Genomic DNA, 13544 nt, shown 5'->3' on the forward strand with positions numbered 1-13544 from the left:
TTGGAATGGAGCCTTCATGACTCTGCCTGGTGCCTTCTCCTACTGTGGCTGAGCTGGTATCCAGTGATGACATCTTATTTAACTGTAGTATAATATAAAACCAGGAAGTTGTCATTACTGTCAACTACACTATAGACTTCATTCAGTATTCACTAATTCTTATGTACACTCATTTGTGTACATGTCTATCCAGTCTGTTCCCATGTATAGAGTTGTTTACCCACCACTACAATCAATGTCCAAAACTGTTTCAACACTACCAAGGATTGCCCTTGAACTATCCCTTTGTAGTTGCACCATTTTCATCAATTCCTGTCTCCTGGTAACAACTAGTCTACTTTTCATTTCTATATTTATATCATTTTGAGGAAGTTATATAAATGGAATGATGCAATGTATAACATTTGGACATAGGCTTTTTCTTTTTTAAACTAAGCATGATGCCTTTGAGATCCATCTAAGATGTTGCTTGTATTACTAAGTTTCTTCCTTTTTTATTGCCTAGTAGCATTCTACTATATGGATGTACCAGAGTTTGTTAAACATTCACTTGTCGAAGGACGTTTATGTTATTTTCAGTTTTTGGCTGCTCCATCCATGAACATGGTTTATCTCTCCATTTAATTAGATCTTTTATTTCTTTTCATCAGTTTTTATAATTTGCAGAATACGTTTCATATATATGTTAGATTTACACCTGTTTCCCTTTTTGGGAACAATTGCAAATGATTTTTCTGTTTTTGTAACAGCTTTATTGAGTCATAATTCATATTGCATACAGTTCACCCTTTTGAAAACTGCACAATTCATTGGTTTTTAATATATTCACAAAGTTGTTTAACTACCATCACAAACAATTTTAGAACATTTTATTCACCTCAAATAGAAACCCCTTTAACTGTCACCCCCTAATCCTTCATCCTCCTCACCCAGCCCTAGGCAACCGCTAATTTCTGTCTCTAAAGATTTGCTTCTTCTGGACATTTTATATAATGGAGTCATACAATATGTGTCATTGGTGGCTGGCTTCTTTTACTTAGTGTAATGGTTTTGAAGTTTGATGTCATACATATCATTTCATTACTTTTTATTGCCAAATAATAATTCATTATATGGATATGTCACATTTTATTTATTCATAAGTTGATGGAAATTTGGATTGTTCCACTTCTTGGTTATGAATGATGCTACACTACATTTGTGGACACATTTTTCTGTGGACATATGTCTTTATTTTTCTGGATTATGTACTCAGGAATGGAATTGCTGCCTTACTATGGCAACTCTGTTTAGCTTTTTGAGGAACTGCCAAACTGTTTACCAAAGTGGTTGTACCATTTTCTGTTTTGTTCAGCAGTATATAAAGGGTCCAATTTCTTCACATTTCGGCTATCACTTGTTATTACATGTCTTTCTGATGATAGTCATTGTAGTGAGTATGAAGTATTTCATTATGGCTTTGATTTTTCTCAGATGACTAATGATATTGAGCATCTTTTCATATAGTTTTTGACCATTTACATATCTTTTTTGGAGAAATGTCTATTCAAATCCTTTGCCCATGTTTTAATTGGGTTATTTATCTTTTAATTATTGAGTTGTAAGGGTTCTTTAGATATTCTAGATATAATTTTCTTACCAGATATATAATTTGCAAATATTTTCTCCCATTCAGAGGGTTGTTTTTTCACTTCGTTGATCTTGTCTTTGAAGCAGAAAAGTTTTTAATTTTGATGAAGAAGTCCAAGTTATCTATTTTTTCTTTCTTTTTTTATTTGTTTGTTTGTTTTTTTGTGACAGAGTCTTGCTCTGTCGCTGAGGCTGGAGTGCAGTGGCGTGATCTTGGCTCCTGCAACCTCCACCTCCTGGGTTCAAGCAATTCCCCTGCCTCAGCCTCCCAATTAGCTGGGACTACAGGTGTGTGCCACTACACCCTGCTAATTTTTGTATTTTTTTTTTTTTTAGTAGAGATAGGGTTTTGCCATGTTGTCCAGGCTGGTCTCGAGCTCCTGACCTAAGGTGATCTGTCTGCTTCCACCTCCCAAAGTACTGGGATTACAGGGATGAGCCACTGTGCCCAGCCCGTTGTGTTTTTGGTGTCGTATTTAAGAAATCATTACCATCACGAATATTTAGCTCCAAGTTTTATTTTACTTTATTATTTATTTATTTGTTTACTTTTTGAGATGGAGTCTTGCTCCGTCTCACACTCACTGGAGTGCAGTGGCATGATCTTTGCTCACTGCAACCTCCACCTCTCTGGTTCAAGCAATTCTTCTGCCTCAGCCTCCCAGGTAGCTGGAACTACAGGTGCATGCCACCCAGGTAGCTGGAACTACAGGTGCATGCCACCACACCCAGCCAATTTTTGTATTTCTAGTATTGATGGGGTTTCACCATGCTGGCCAGGCTGGTCTTGAACTCCCGACCTCAGGTGATCCACCTGCCTCGGCCCCACAAAGTGCTGCAATTACAGGTGTGGGCCACTGCGCCTGGCCATGTTTTCTTTTAAAAGTTGTATAGTTTTAGTTCTTACATTTAAGTCTTTCATCCATTTTGAATTAATTTTTGTATGTAGTGTGAAGTAGAGAGTATTAAGTTTTAAATTTCATTTTCCACATTTGTTGCTATGACATATAAATATAGTAGATTTTTTTGTGTTTTATCTTGACTTCTGTGGCCTTACTGAATTTATTAGTTTTAAGAGTTTTTGGTACATTCCTTGAGATTTTCTATACAGACAATTATGTTGTCTGCAAATAGGGATGGTTTTATTTCTTTTCCAATCTGTATGTCCTTTTTTTCTGCTTGCATCTCGTATCTGCTCTTAGCGGGAGGCATTCAGTTTTTCATCATTAAGTGTGTTGTTAGCTGTGGGGTGGTTTTTCAGATGCTCTTTGTCAGGGTTATAGGACATTTACATTCATTTCTAGTTTGCTGTGAACCTTTATCATGAATGGATGTAATATTTTGTTATGTGTCTTTTCTGCATCTATTGATAATATCATGTGATCTTTTTTCTTTTTTTCTTTTCTTTTCTTTTTTTTTTTGAGACGGAGCCTCACTCTGTTGCCCAGGCTGGAGTGCAGTGGCGTGATCTCAGCTAACTGTAACCTCTGCCTCGTGGGTTCAAGCGATTCTCCTGCCTCAGCCTCCCAAGTAGCTGGGACTACAGGTGCGTGCCACCTTGCCTGGCTAATTTTTGTATTTTTAGTGGAGATGGGGTTTCACCATATTGGCCAGGCTGGTCTTGAACTCCTGACCTCGTGATCTGCCCTCCTTGGCCTCCCGATGTGCTGAGATTACAGGCGTGAGCCACCAGGCCCGGCTGAGCTTTCTTCTTTCGCCTGTTTGTAGTGTTTTTTTTGTTTTTTGATATCAACAAGGACAAGATCATTGACAGTGATGTTTGTCTACAGCTGGTTTGCTCAACTTTGGCACTATTGACATGTTTTGGGCCAGGTAATACCTTATTTGGAGGACTCTCTTGTGCAGTGTATCTATACATGCCATTAGCACTGCCTTCCCCACCCCACCAAGTTGAGATAACCAAAAATTCCTCCAGGCATTGCTACATCTCCCCGTGAAACAAATCTCTCCTTGTTGAGAACTACTGATCTATATCTTTACTAATTTTCTTAGTCTAGTTTTATCATTTGCTGAGAGAAAAGTGTAAAATCTCCAACTGTGATTCTGGAATTGTCTTTTTCTCTTTTTAATGCTATCAATTTCTATGAAGGTTTTATTGGTATATGCACTTTTTTTTTGTTACCATTTCTTCATGATGTCATGATGAATTGAACCTTTTATCCATATGGAATGTCCTTCTGTAGGTCAGATATTATTTGTTCTGAAGTTTATTTTTATTTGATTTTTTTATTTCTTATTTTTTTAGATAGAGTCACACTCTTGCTCCTGCTGGAGTGCAGTGGCATGATGTCGGCTCACTGCAACCTCCACCCACCGGGTTCAAGCAACTCTTGTGCCTCAGTCTCCTGAGTAGCTGGGATTACAGGCACACACCACCATGCCTGGCTAATTTTGTATTTTTGGTAGAGACAGGGTTTCACCATGTTGGCTAGGCTGGTCTCAAACTCCTGACCTGAAATGATCCACCCGCCTTGGCCTCCCGAAGTGCTGGGATTACAGGCATGAACCACCGCACCTGGCCTATTTTTATTTTATATTGATATAGCTACTCCAACCTTTTCATGTTTACAGTTTGCAGAGTGTATTTCTTTCCAATTAATTTCAAACATCTGTGTCTTTATATTTAAAGTTTTTTTTTTTTTAGCAGATAACATACAGTGGGGTCTTATTTTTTTAAATCTATTCTGCTAGTGTTAGCCTTTAAATTAGATTATTGAGTTCATTAACATTTGAGGCATTTATTATTTATTGGTATGGCTAGGTTGAGTGTGCCATTTTATTATTTGTTTTCTGCTTTTCATTTGTCTGTTCCTCCTCACTTCGTTTGTATTGTTTGATTTTTTTGTTTTGTTTTTAGAATTCCACTTTAATTTTTTTTCGTTATTTTCTTTTAGTGATTGCTTTATAGACTACAATATACATCTTTGAAGTTTCTTAATGTTACTATTTTACTACCTCTCAGAATGTGGCAACCTGTCTAGGTCCATCTTAGGACTGCTTACTATTGGATTTGTTTTTTGTTTGTTGGTTTGTTTTTTCTCTTTCTTTGAACACTAACATTAGTTCAAATACAGTAAAACCAAAGTAAAAGAGTGTTACTCATATTAAGAGCAATAACTTCTTAGGGCATAAAGAGAGGTTTCCTGGATGTGAGCTGATAAGGTGGATTTGGGTTGCTAGTTTATTTTCTATTTTATTTTCACTTTTGATAGCTGAGGGTTTTTTTTTTTTTAAGCTTTCTGTTTTTATTTCCTGTAAATGAGCTTTTGCACTAGTGTTTCATTCTTAGACATTGGTTGTTCAAAGAAAATTTTTAGGTATTACAGATTATGACCTAAATATTAGCTGAAGTAGTTTTATTGTTTTAATGACTTAATAAGAAATTTAAGTCTAGCTTTGTTTAACTTCTTTATAACTGTTATCACATGGTTGCTGAAGAAAAATTGATCCTTCCCTTGATCTGATTGTTACATTATTGAACTCTTTGTGTATGTGTTGATTTAGTTCTTTTGTTTATTAGGTGATGCAGTTAACAATACTGGGAAATAGCTCTATAGTTCTTTCTGTTGAGAATTGTGTATGTCTATGCATATCAATCACAATTCCTGGTTGGGTTTAATTAAAAACTTTAATTTTTGTTTTTTAGTGTTGTTCACAAGCTTAGTGACTTTAAGAAAAAAATCAGGTTTTGTATTTTTTCTTTTCCCTTTGAAGTTAAACTTTAAAACAGAGATCTCTTGACAAGTTGCCTTACAGTGTGTCTTGTTTTAAGTAAATATGTCTGTGTGTATTTGGAATTTGCGAGTTACTTTAGTAGCTTAATTTGCTCTGAAAAAGTATTCTTTACTTACCACGAATTTATGTAAGACTTCATTAAATATCAAGATCCATTAAAAGCTTATAAGTAATTTGCAAGAGTTGAAGTGATGTATATTTTAAAATTATTACATCCAGTGCCAAAAATCAAGCATATTAGTATTGTAGTTCTTGTTTAGTAAGGAAAAAGAATTTATAATTATTCCTTTAATTCACAGAGAAAATCAATGATATGCTGGTGGAAATAGCCAGCAGGCAGCTGGAAATGTGAGTCTAGGTTCAAGGGAAAGATGGTAGTTAGAGAAATAAAAATGGGAAGTTTTCCTCTAATAGGTGGTCATTGAAACTGTGGAAGTAGATTCATGTGTGAAAGCCCAGTATGAGAGGAGGTCTAAGATTGAACATTTAGAAGCAGCAACATTTAAGGAGCCAGTTGTCAATTGAAATGTGTACAGTTCAGTCTTTAAATTTAATGTCAGCAATATACTAGAAAGAGTAGAAGAAACATATTGTGATGACTAGCAGTTTCTTTTTACAAAATAGCAAGTACTGGTAGTCCTAAGTTTTAAACCTCTAAAGCTTTAATAGTGCAATCTTTACTCTGAGATTTTGCATTCAGTTGTATAATCAGTTTTTCAAAAAGTATTTAATGAGGTGAGAACATACAATATGCACTTATCTCTCTATCTGGATATAGATGTAAATACATAGACAAAGATCTATCTATCTGTAAATATCTTCTCTATATTGGTTTAAGTTTCTTTCTTCCTCTTTTTTCCTTCTCTCTAATCCATGCATCAATTACCCCCTCCCTTTCTAGTAGTATTAAGTGAGCTTTGCTTGCTAGTTTCTGACACCCAGTAAGAGGGCAGCTTACTTAAATCTTAATCGCATCATTGTGGGGTTCTGAGAAAGCTTTGAAGTTGTTTCCAGGGTTGCTTAAAAAATTTGTGCCACAAAGGACTCTGATCATAGTAACTCAGTAGGAAGCATTGGTGACATCTAGTTTATCTGTAGGAGGGCTGTTAAGAACTAGTCTTCTTTTTCTTTTTCTAGGAAGTGCTTTGTTTGTGGTTTAGAAAGAAGTTGTTCTGATGGATTTTGTTTTGTAGAATTGCTGTGGAATTTGCTTTGATATTTAGTATTAGTTAAGAATTGCAGTGTGCTCAAACATGAACATGGATTAAAGTATCAACAATTGCATATTTATTGCAAGCATACTCATTTGTTGAATTATTAAATTGTGCTATAGTACTTATGAAACTCCAAACCAGGTATGACCAGAATGAATGATCTATATAATATGCGAATAAAAGAATACTCATAAATTTGGTCTGTAAGTTCTTGGTATCTTCAAGTTTCATTGGCATGTTAGCTTCACCAGAAGATTAGACACTTTGTAGCCTTCTGAAAGTTTACTCTTTATGTACTATATAAGATAGAACATGATCATAGACTCTTGCTCTAGATTAGAAATTTATTCTATTAATTCCTGTGCCTTAAGGAAGTATTTTTATACCTTCTAAAACATTCTGACAGTTAAAAACCCATTATACCTTGAAAGATTTTCTGAGATGATTAAATAGCATTTCTTAATAAGCCATTACAATGTTTAGGAATTTTCACTTTCTTTTATTTCTAATATCTCCTTATTTATAGAACATATAATTATTTTTATATGTATATTTCATATGCATATATAGGATATATACATATTTAGAATTTAGAAGTTGCATTGTTCCTACTGTATTCCCCAGTGGCCTGTTGTGAAGTGTGATACGTAGTATCATTCAAAACTTTGAGGTTAGCTAAATAATATATACACCAAAGTTTCTGGAAAAAAACCCATTATTGATTACGCATCTAATTAGAAATGATAATGCTGTTAGATGATAATAATGCTTAGAATTTCAGCAGGATGTGTGGATACTTTTTAATTTACTGAGATGTTACACAACATTTATTTTATTTAATGTTTCCCTATAAGAATGATGATACTCTGACTACACAGTTTCTGTAGCAGTGGTTCTTTTTTTTTTTTTTTTTGAGACAGAATTTCACTTGTCATCTAGTCTAGAGTACAGTGGTGCAATCATAGCTCACTGCAGCCTTGATCTCTTGGGCACAGGTGATCCTCCTGCCTCAGTCTCCCGAGTAGCTGGGACCACAGGCATGTGCCACCGTGACCAGGTCAGTTTTTTATTTTTTGTTGAGATGAGATAGCCCAGGCTATCTCAAACTTATGGGCTTAAGTGATCCTCCTATCTTGGCCTCACAAAGTGCTGGGATTACATGTGTGAGGCACTGTGCCTGGCTGCAATTTTTCTTAATACTTTTTTCGATAACACCCCTGGAGGTGCACACCCACTTAAATTTTGTATGCTGCAACTTTGAGAGATTGAATCCCTTCTCCAACCAAAATAAATAGATAAATAAAAGAAGGGAACAATGAGAAAAGCTTATGTGGTATGAAGGAATATTGGACTGCTTATTTGCTGAGCTTTCCCAGCCTTCTAACCTCGTGACTCTCAGTAGAATGGGAGTATAGGATATGGGTATCAGAATCTCCTGTGAAGTTTAACAAGTTACTTATTGTGCTTCTTGGCCCCAGCTTCTCCTTTTTAGGTCTATGCCATCATCTGTTCTAATGGGCACCTCCCCCTCTCCATCACTGTGTTAGCCATGTTTTAATAGGTAACTTGGTTTCCAAAGAGGATTTACTCACCAGTAAGGGAGTGGCCTATTTGTCTTCAGATTTAGGCTAAATATAGTCAAATGTAAAACAATAAAATGGCATTTAACTGACTTCTCAGTTTTTCATAGTGCTTAACATAACTGAAGAAGTGATAAATTATTGGTCTGATATAGTACAGTTATAAAGTTGATATTGGAACGGAGGATGAAGAAATCCTATCAAAGGGTGTGGCTCTATAATCCAACATATCATACCCTTCAGAGATAATATTCTCTCCGGGTCTGAATTCAGCAAAAGCTGTTAAGGAGGTGATTTGGGGAAAGATAAATTGAAATTTTGAGAACAGAATAGGACTTAATCTAATAGCAATACATTCTCTGCTTTTTCACAATAGTAACAGTATGTGAAGGCTTTAGTTTTCCTCAAAGAATAGAAGCCCTTCCAACAATGATAGACTGGATTAAGAAAATGTGGCACATATACACCATGGAATACTATGCAGCCATAAAAAATGATGAGTTCATGTCCTTTGTAGGGACATGGATAAAATTGGAAATCATCATTCTCAGTAAACTATCGCAAGAACAAAAAACCAAACACCGCATATTCTCACTCATAGGTGGGAATTGAACAATGAGAACACATGGACACAGGAAGGGGAACATCACACTTCGGGGACTGTTGTGGGGTGGGGGGAGGGGGGAGGGATAGCATTGAGAGATATACCTAATGCTAGATGACGAGTTGGTGGGTGCAGCGCACCAGCATGGCACATGTATACATATGTAACTTACCTGCACATTGCGCACATGTACCATAAAATCTAAAGTATAATAATAATAATAATAATAATAATAATACTAAAAAAAAAAAAAGAAACTTACCACCAACCTATAAACAATAAAACAAACAAATGACAATGCACAAAAAAAAAAAAAAAAAAAAAAAAAAAAAGAATAGAAGCCTGTTAGGATGCCATGTTAAACAAGCAAGTGAATTACAGAACTTAAAGATGATTTAGGGCCAGGTGCGGTGGCTCATGCCTGTTTTTCCAGCACTTTGGGAGGCCGAGGTGGGCAGGTTGCGGGCAGGTTGCTTGAGCTCAGGATTTCGAGACCAGCCTGGCCAACATGGCGAAACCTTGCTCTACCCAAAATACAAAAAATTAGCTGGGTGTGGTGGTGTGTGCCTGTGGTGCCAGCTACTCGGGAGGCTGGGGTGGGAGGATGCCTTGTGCCTGGGAGGTGGAAGTTTCAGTGAGCCAAGATTGCACCACTGCACTCCAGCCTGGGTGACAGAGCAAGACTGTCTCAAAAACAAACAAACAACAACAAAAAAGATAATTTAGTAGTGCAAAGATTACTGTAGAAGTAATGCATTGGACAGAACCTGAAACTGGAGTCAGATGAACTGACTCTGAATTCCAACTTGTCTTTTTGTTACTTTTACCTTTTTAAGGAAACCACTTCACTTCTCTGATTCTTGGTCTTCAATAGGTAAGGATAATGGTATCTGCCTTACACTTCTTGGTACTATTGGGTGGGTAAAATTTGATTTCATAATATTGATTATACCTTGTAGATTGTTAAGTTTTATGCAACTTTAAGGAGGTCTGATCACTTCTTTGCTAATAAATTGCTATCATTAATTGGCCCTCCCTTGTCCTAGTGGTTATCTTTGGTGATTATATGTCTATAATACACTTTTTTTCTGTAAGGATGTGTTCTTAGAAATACCTTGTTGGCTGTGTCTAGTAATTCCATAATCATTTGTTTAGTGCCTCGTATGCCTTAGGTGTGAGGTATTGATGCAGGATTTTTCTTGTCCACTTTGCCAACTGGAGACCTCCACAGCCGGTGATGCCCCCCTGCCCTGCACCCAGGCCTTGCTTAGCCCCAGGCCTTCCACTGGAGGCAGCACCTCTATGTGGCCCGCCTGTGTTATGGCTTGTACCCACGTTTGGCAGTTTCCAGGCTCTTGTTCCATGTCCAAGAGGAATTAGGATACGCTGATAATTTGAAGGGTGAAGAGGGCAGAGAAGAATTTTATTGAGCGGTGGAACAGCTCAGTGGAGAGGAGACGTGGGGGTGGTCCCCCACCCCCACAGTTTAGTGTTTTTTTTCCTCTCAGTGTGCCTGTGTCTGGAGCTTTTATGGCCTCAGAATAGGGAAGTGCTTGCTGATTGGTTTGTGAGTATGCAAAAAAGTTTAAAACAAAGACTACTCAAAGGTGGGCATGACAGCATAGAGAACCAATTAGGAAAGGGTAGGTATATGTAAAATAGGTGGAGGGTGGGGATTAATTGGAGGAAAGTATGCCAAACAGGAAGGCGAGTTCTTAATCTGGTCTGTGGATTTGACTTGTAGCTTGGCTTTCAGGCTTTAAACTGTCTTTGGCTTGGAGGTAGGATTTCACCAGGGACCCACCCCTATCTGCCTAGGCATTTGACTACCTCCTGCTGCTATCAGTTTCCCCTTCTGAAGAGGTACATCTAATTGCCATTAGGTTAAGTATGATGACCACTCTTAACTGCTTTTTGCTGACAGGGGGTGCTGTTTTGGGAAAATGGCAGTCATATCTCTCTTAGAGGCCTATCTAAGGGTCCCCAGTAAAAGGGAGCCATCATTTGAGGCTCCGGTTGCATGACTGTTTGGAGTTTGATGGCCTGAAGGTGAGAAGAGACAAACCAGGATATTAGAAGACATGTATCAAAACAAAACATGGGGGTAAGAACAGCTCAAAAACTCTGAGGCTGCTGACATGCCCAGATAACTGGTGGCTATAGTTATGCCTGCTAAGACTTGGGTGTATGGGGCTTGGTTTGGTTAGCTCCTTCGGTCTTATTTTCAAAAAAAAAAAAAAAAAAACCTTCAGGTTATGGGCGCCCCATTTATTCTCACCACCTGGCAGGATTTGCAGGATAATTGCCCAGAATTAGAATGTTGATCCAGATTTTTACATTACCCATCCATTTTCTTTCTTCTTAGCTGCAGCCAGAGATCACTGATTGGTTCACAGGAATAAGCAGGGTTAGTCTAAAATGCAGACAAAACTTAAAAACAACTAATGAGGTGAGAATTTAATGACAAGTGTATGATAAGTTTTGAAACTTACTTCTTTCTCTCTAGTCCTCATTTTGTTACAAACAAATCATGATAGGACCGAGTTGTTTGCAGAATAAGCTTTAGTGTTATACTCGGCTTAATCATTTGCATCAAGTGCACCAAGAATAATTATTTTCACATAGGCTTTTAAAATTGGCTCTGATGGAACTCTATTCCATATGGAATCTCAGATAAGACTGCTTTTTTGTTTTTTGTTTTTTTTTTTGAGATGGAGTTTTGCTCTTGTTGCCCAGGCTTGAGTGCAATGGCACGATCTTGGCTCACTGCAACCTCTGCCTTCTGGGTTCAAGTGATTCTCCTGCCTCAGCCTCCCGAGTAGCTGGGATTACAGGCATGCACCACCACGCCCGGCTAAGTTTTTGTGTTTTTAGTAGAGATGGGGTTTCTTCCTGTTGGTCAGGCTGGTCTCGAACTCCCGATCCCAGGTGTTCTGCCCTCCTTGGCCTCCTGAAGTGTTGGGATTACAGGTGTGAGCCACCACACCTGGTTCAGATAAGACTTTTTAAAGCTGAGCCCAGCCATGGGTTTGTACCCTCAAATACCTGTGAACTGGGTAAATTCCTCTCTTCTTGAGGTGTCAAGATAACTTGGGGCTCCTGGACCTGATAGAAAGTGACATTCTTTACTCACCACGTTAGGAACCCTGTACAGGAATTGTGTAGACAGGGTGTGAGGCCAGTTTCCCCAAGGGGCTTTTATTGGCTCTGCAAGTCAAGCTTAATTCCTTAAAGGGAAGCACACCCTTCCAGTCAAAGCCTTGGTAAAACAACCAGTCTCTCCAGTTGTGTCTTGTTGCAAAAGAAAATGGATTCTTATTGCAGTGGTACAAATAACTATATTACCCTATGTTAAGAATACTCACAAAGTTTCCAAATTCTGAAGAAACCAAGCAGAAAGAAACAAATATTCTCCAAACTTTGTTCATAGGAGTATACCTTACTCAATTGTTGAAAACTGTAGATAGCTCAAGAGAAAAACTTCCATGACTCTGAAAAATAAAACAAGGATCAGCAATGTTTTAAGCAAAAGTTAAAAAAGATTACTTAAGTTTTCTATTAGTTCAGTCCAGTCAGTTAACTCTTGTTCTGCTTGATATTCATGAACATTTCAGTTCTTCATGAGTCCTGAATGATTTTCCTTTATTCCAATGTCACAATCTCCAAAGATATTAGAAACCTGCATTTAAGAGCACCTGTCAAAGTCCTGTAGCTGATTATAAACCATTTTTGGAAGAGGATCAAGACCACTGTCTGTGAATGACAAAATGTCCAGGGTAGCTCCAGTCAAAAACACAATTGTCAAAGAGATTTGTTTATTTCTGTGGTTTACAATATCAACATAATAATCTTAATTATGATTGAGCACCAGCATGATGCCATAAGTGGAAAATTTCACATTTAAGTACTGAACACAAACTTTGTTTCATGCACAAAATTACTAAAAATGTTATATAAAATTGCATTAAGTTGTATGTATTTAGGCTGGTGCAAAAGTAATTGCAGTTTTTGCCAAGTATAAGGTGTATATGAAACATAAATGAATTTTATGTTTAGATTTGGGTCTCATCCCCAAGTTATTTCATTATGTATATGCAAATAATACAAAATACAAAAAAAATCAAAAATTGGAAACACTTCTAGTCTCAGGCATTTTGGATAAGGGATACTCAGCTTTAGCTCATTTCACCTTGAAATGCATTTGTCAGCGGGGTACAGTAGCACATTCCAGTAATCCCAGAACTTCGGGGTGCCAGGGCAGGAGGACTGCCTAAATCCAGAAACTTGAACCAGCTTGGACAGCATAGCGAGACTGTGTCTCTACAGAAAATTAAAAAATTAGTAGGCATGGTGGTGTGCGCCTGTAGTTTCAGCTATTTGGGAAACTGAGGCAGTAAGAGCACTTGAGCCCAGGAGTTTGAGACTGCAGTGAGCTATGACTGTACCACTGCTGCACTCCAGCCTGGGTGACAGAATGAGATCCTGTCTCAAAAAAAAATAAAAAATAAAAAAAAAAAATAAAAAGAAAAAGAAATTGTCAGGCTGTCTCATAGAAAGTAACGAAATATATTTTTATTTTGGAATTTGTAATATATATTTTTTTCTTCATATGTAACCAGCTTTTGGTAAAAATGGGTATCCCTTGAGAAGCACTTAACTTTTCTTTCTTCAGTGTATGTGGGACTCTTGGATGTTAATGTTACCCTAATTTTTCTCAGTATAACTTATTTAAAATAAGCAATATTAGAGTATTTTTAATTT

At 37.2% G+C, this 13544-nt stretch overlaps 1 protein-coding gene across 7 annotated transcripts in view; it reads left to right on the forward strand.

Moving 5' to 3' along the window:
* TMEM135 (transmembrane protein 135) overlaps positions 1 to 13544 on the forward strand; it is a 354542-nt gene that overhangs the window by 115047 nt on the left and 225951 nt on the right. For 3 of the 7 annotated variants that reach the window (XM_054524881.2, XM_054524880.2, XM_054524877.2), the window contains one exon: positions 9620 to 9657. The exons of the other annotated variants lie outside the window; for them this stretch is intronic. In XM_054524881.2, the coding sequence (XP_054380856.1) occupies positions 9620 to 9657 (38 nt within the window). The remainder of the gene's footprint in view (positions 1 to 9619; positions 9658 to 13544) is intronic. 7 annotated transcript variants of the gene reach the window in all.

The sequence above is a fragment of the Pongo abelii genome, chromosome 9, assembly GCF_028885655.2.
Source record: "Pongo abelii isolate AG06213 chromosome 9, NHGRI_mPonAbe1-v2.0_pri, whole genome shotgun sequence".
Lineage (NCBI taxonomy): Eukaryota > Metazoa > Chordata > Mammalia > Primates > Hominidae > Pongo > Pongo abelii.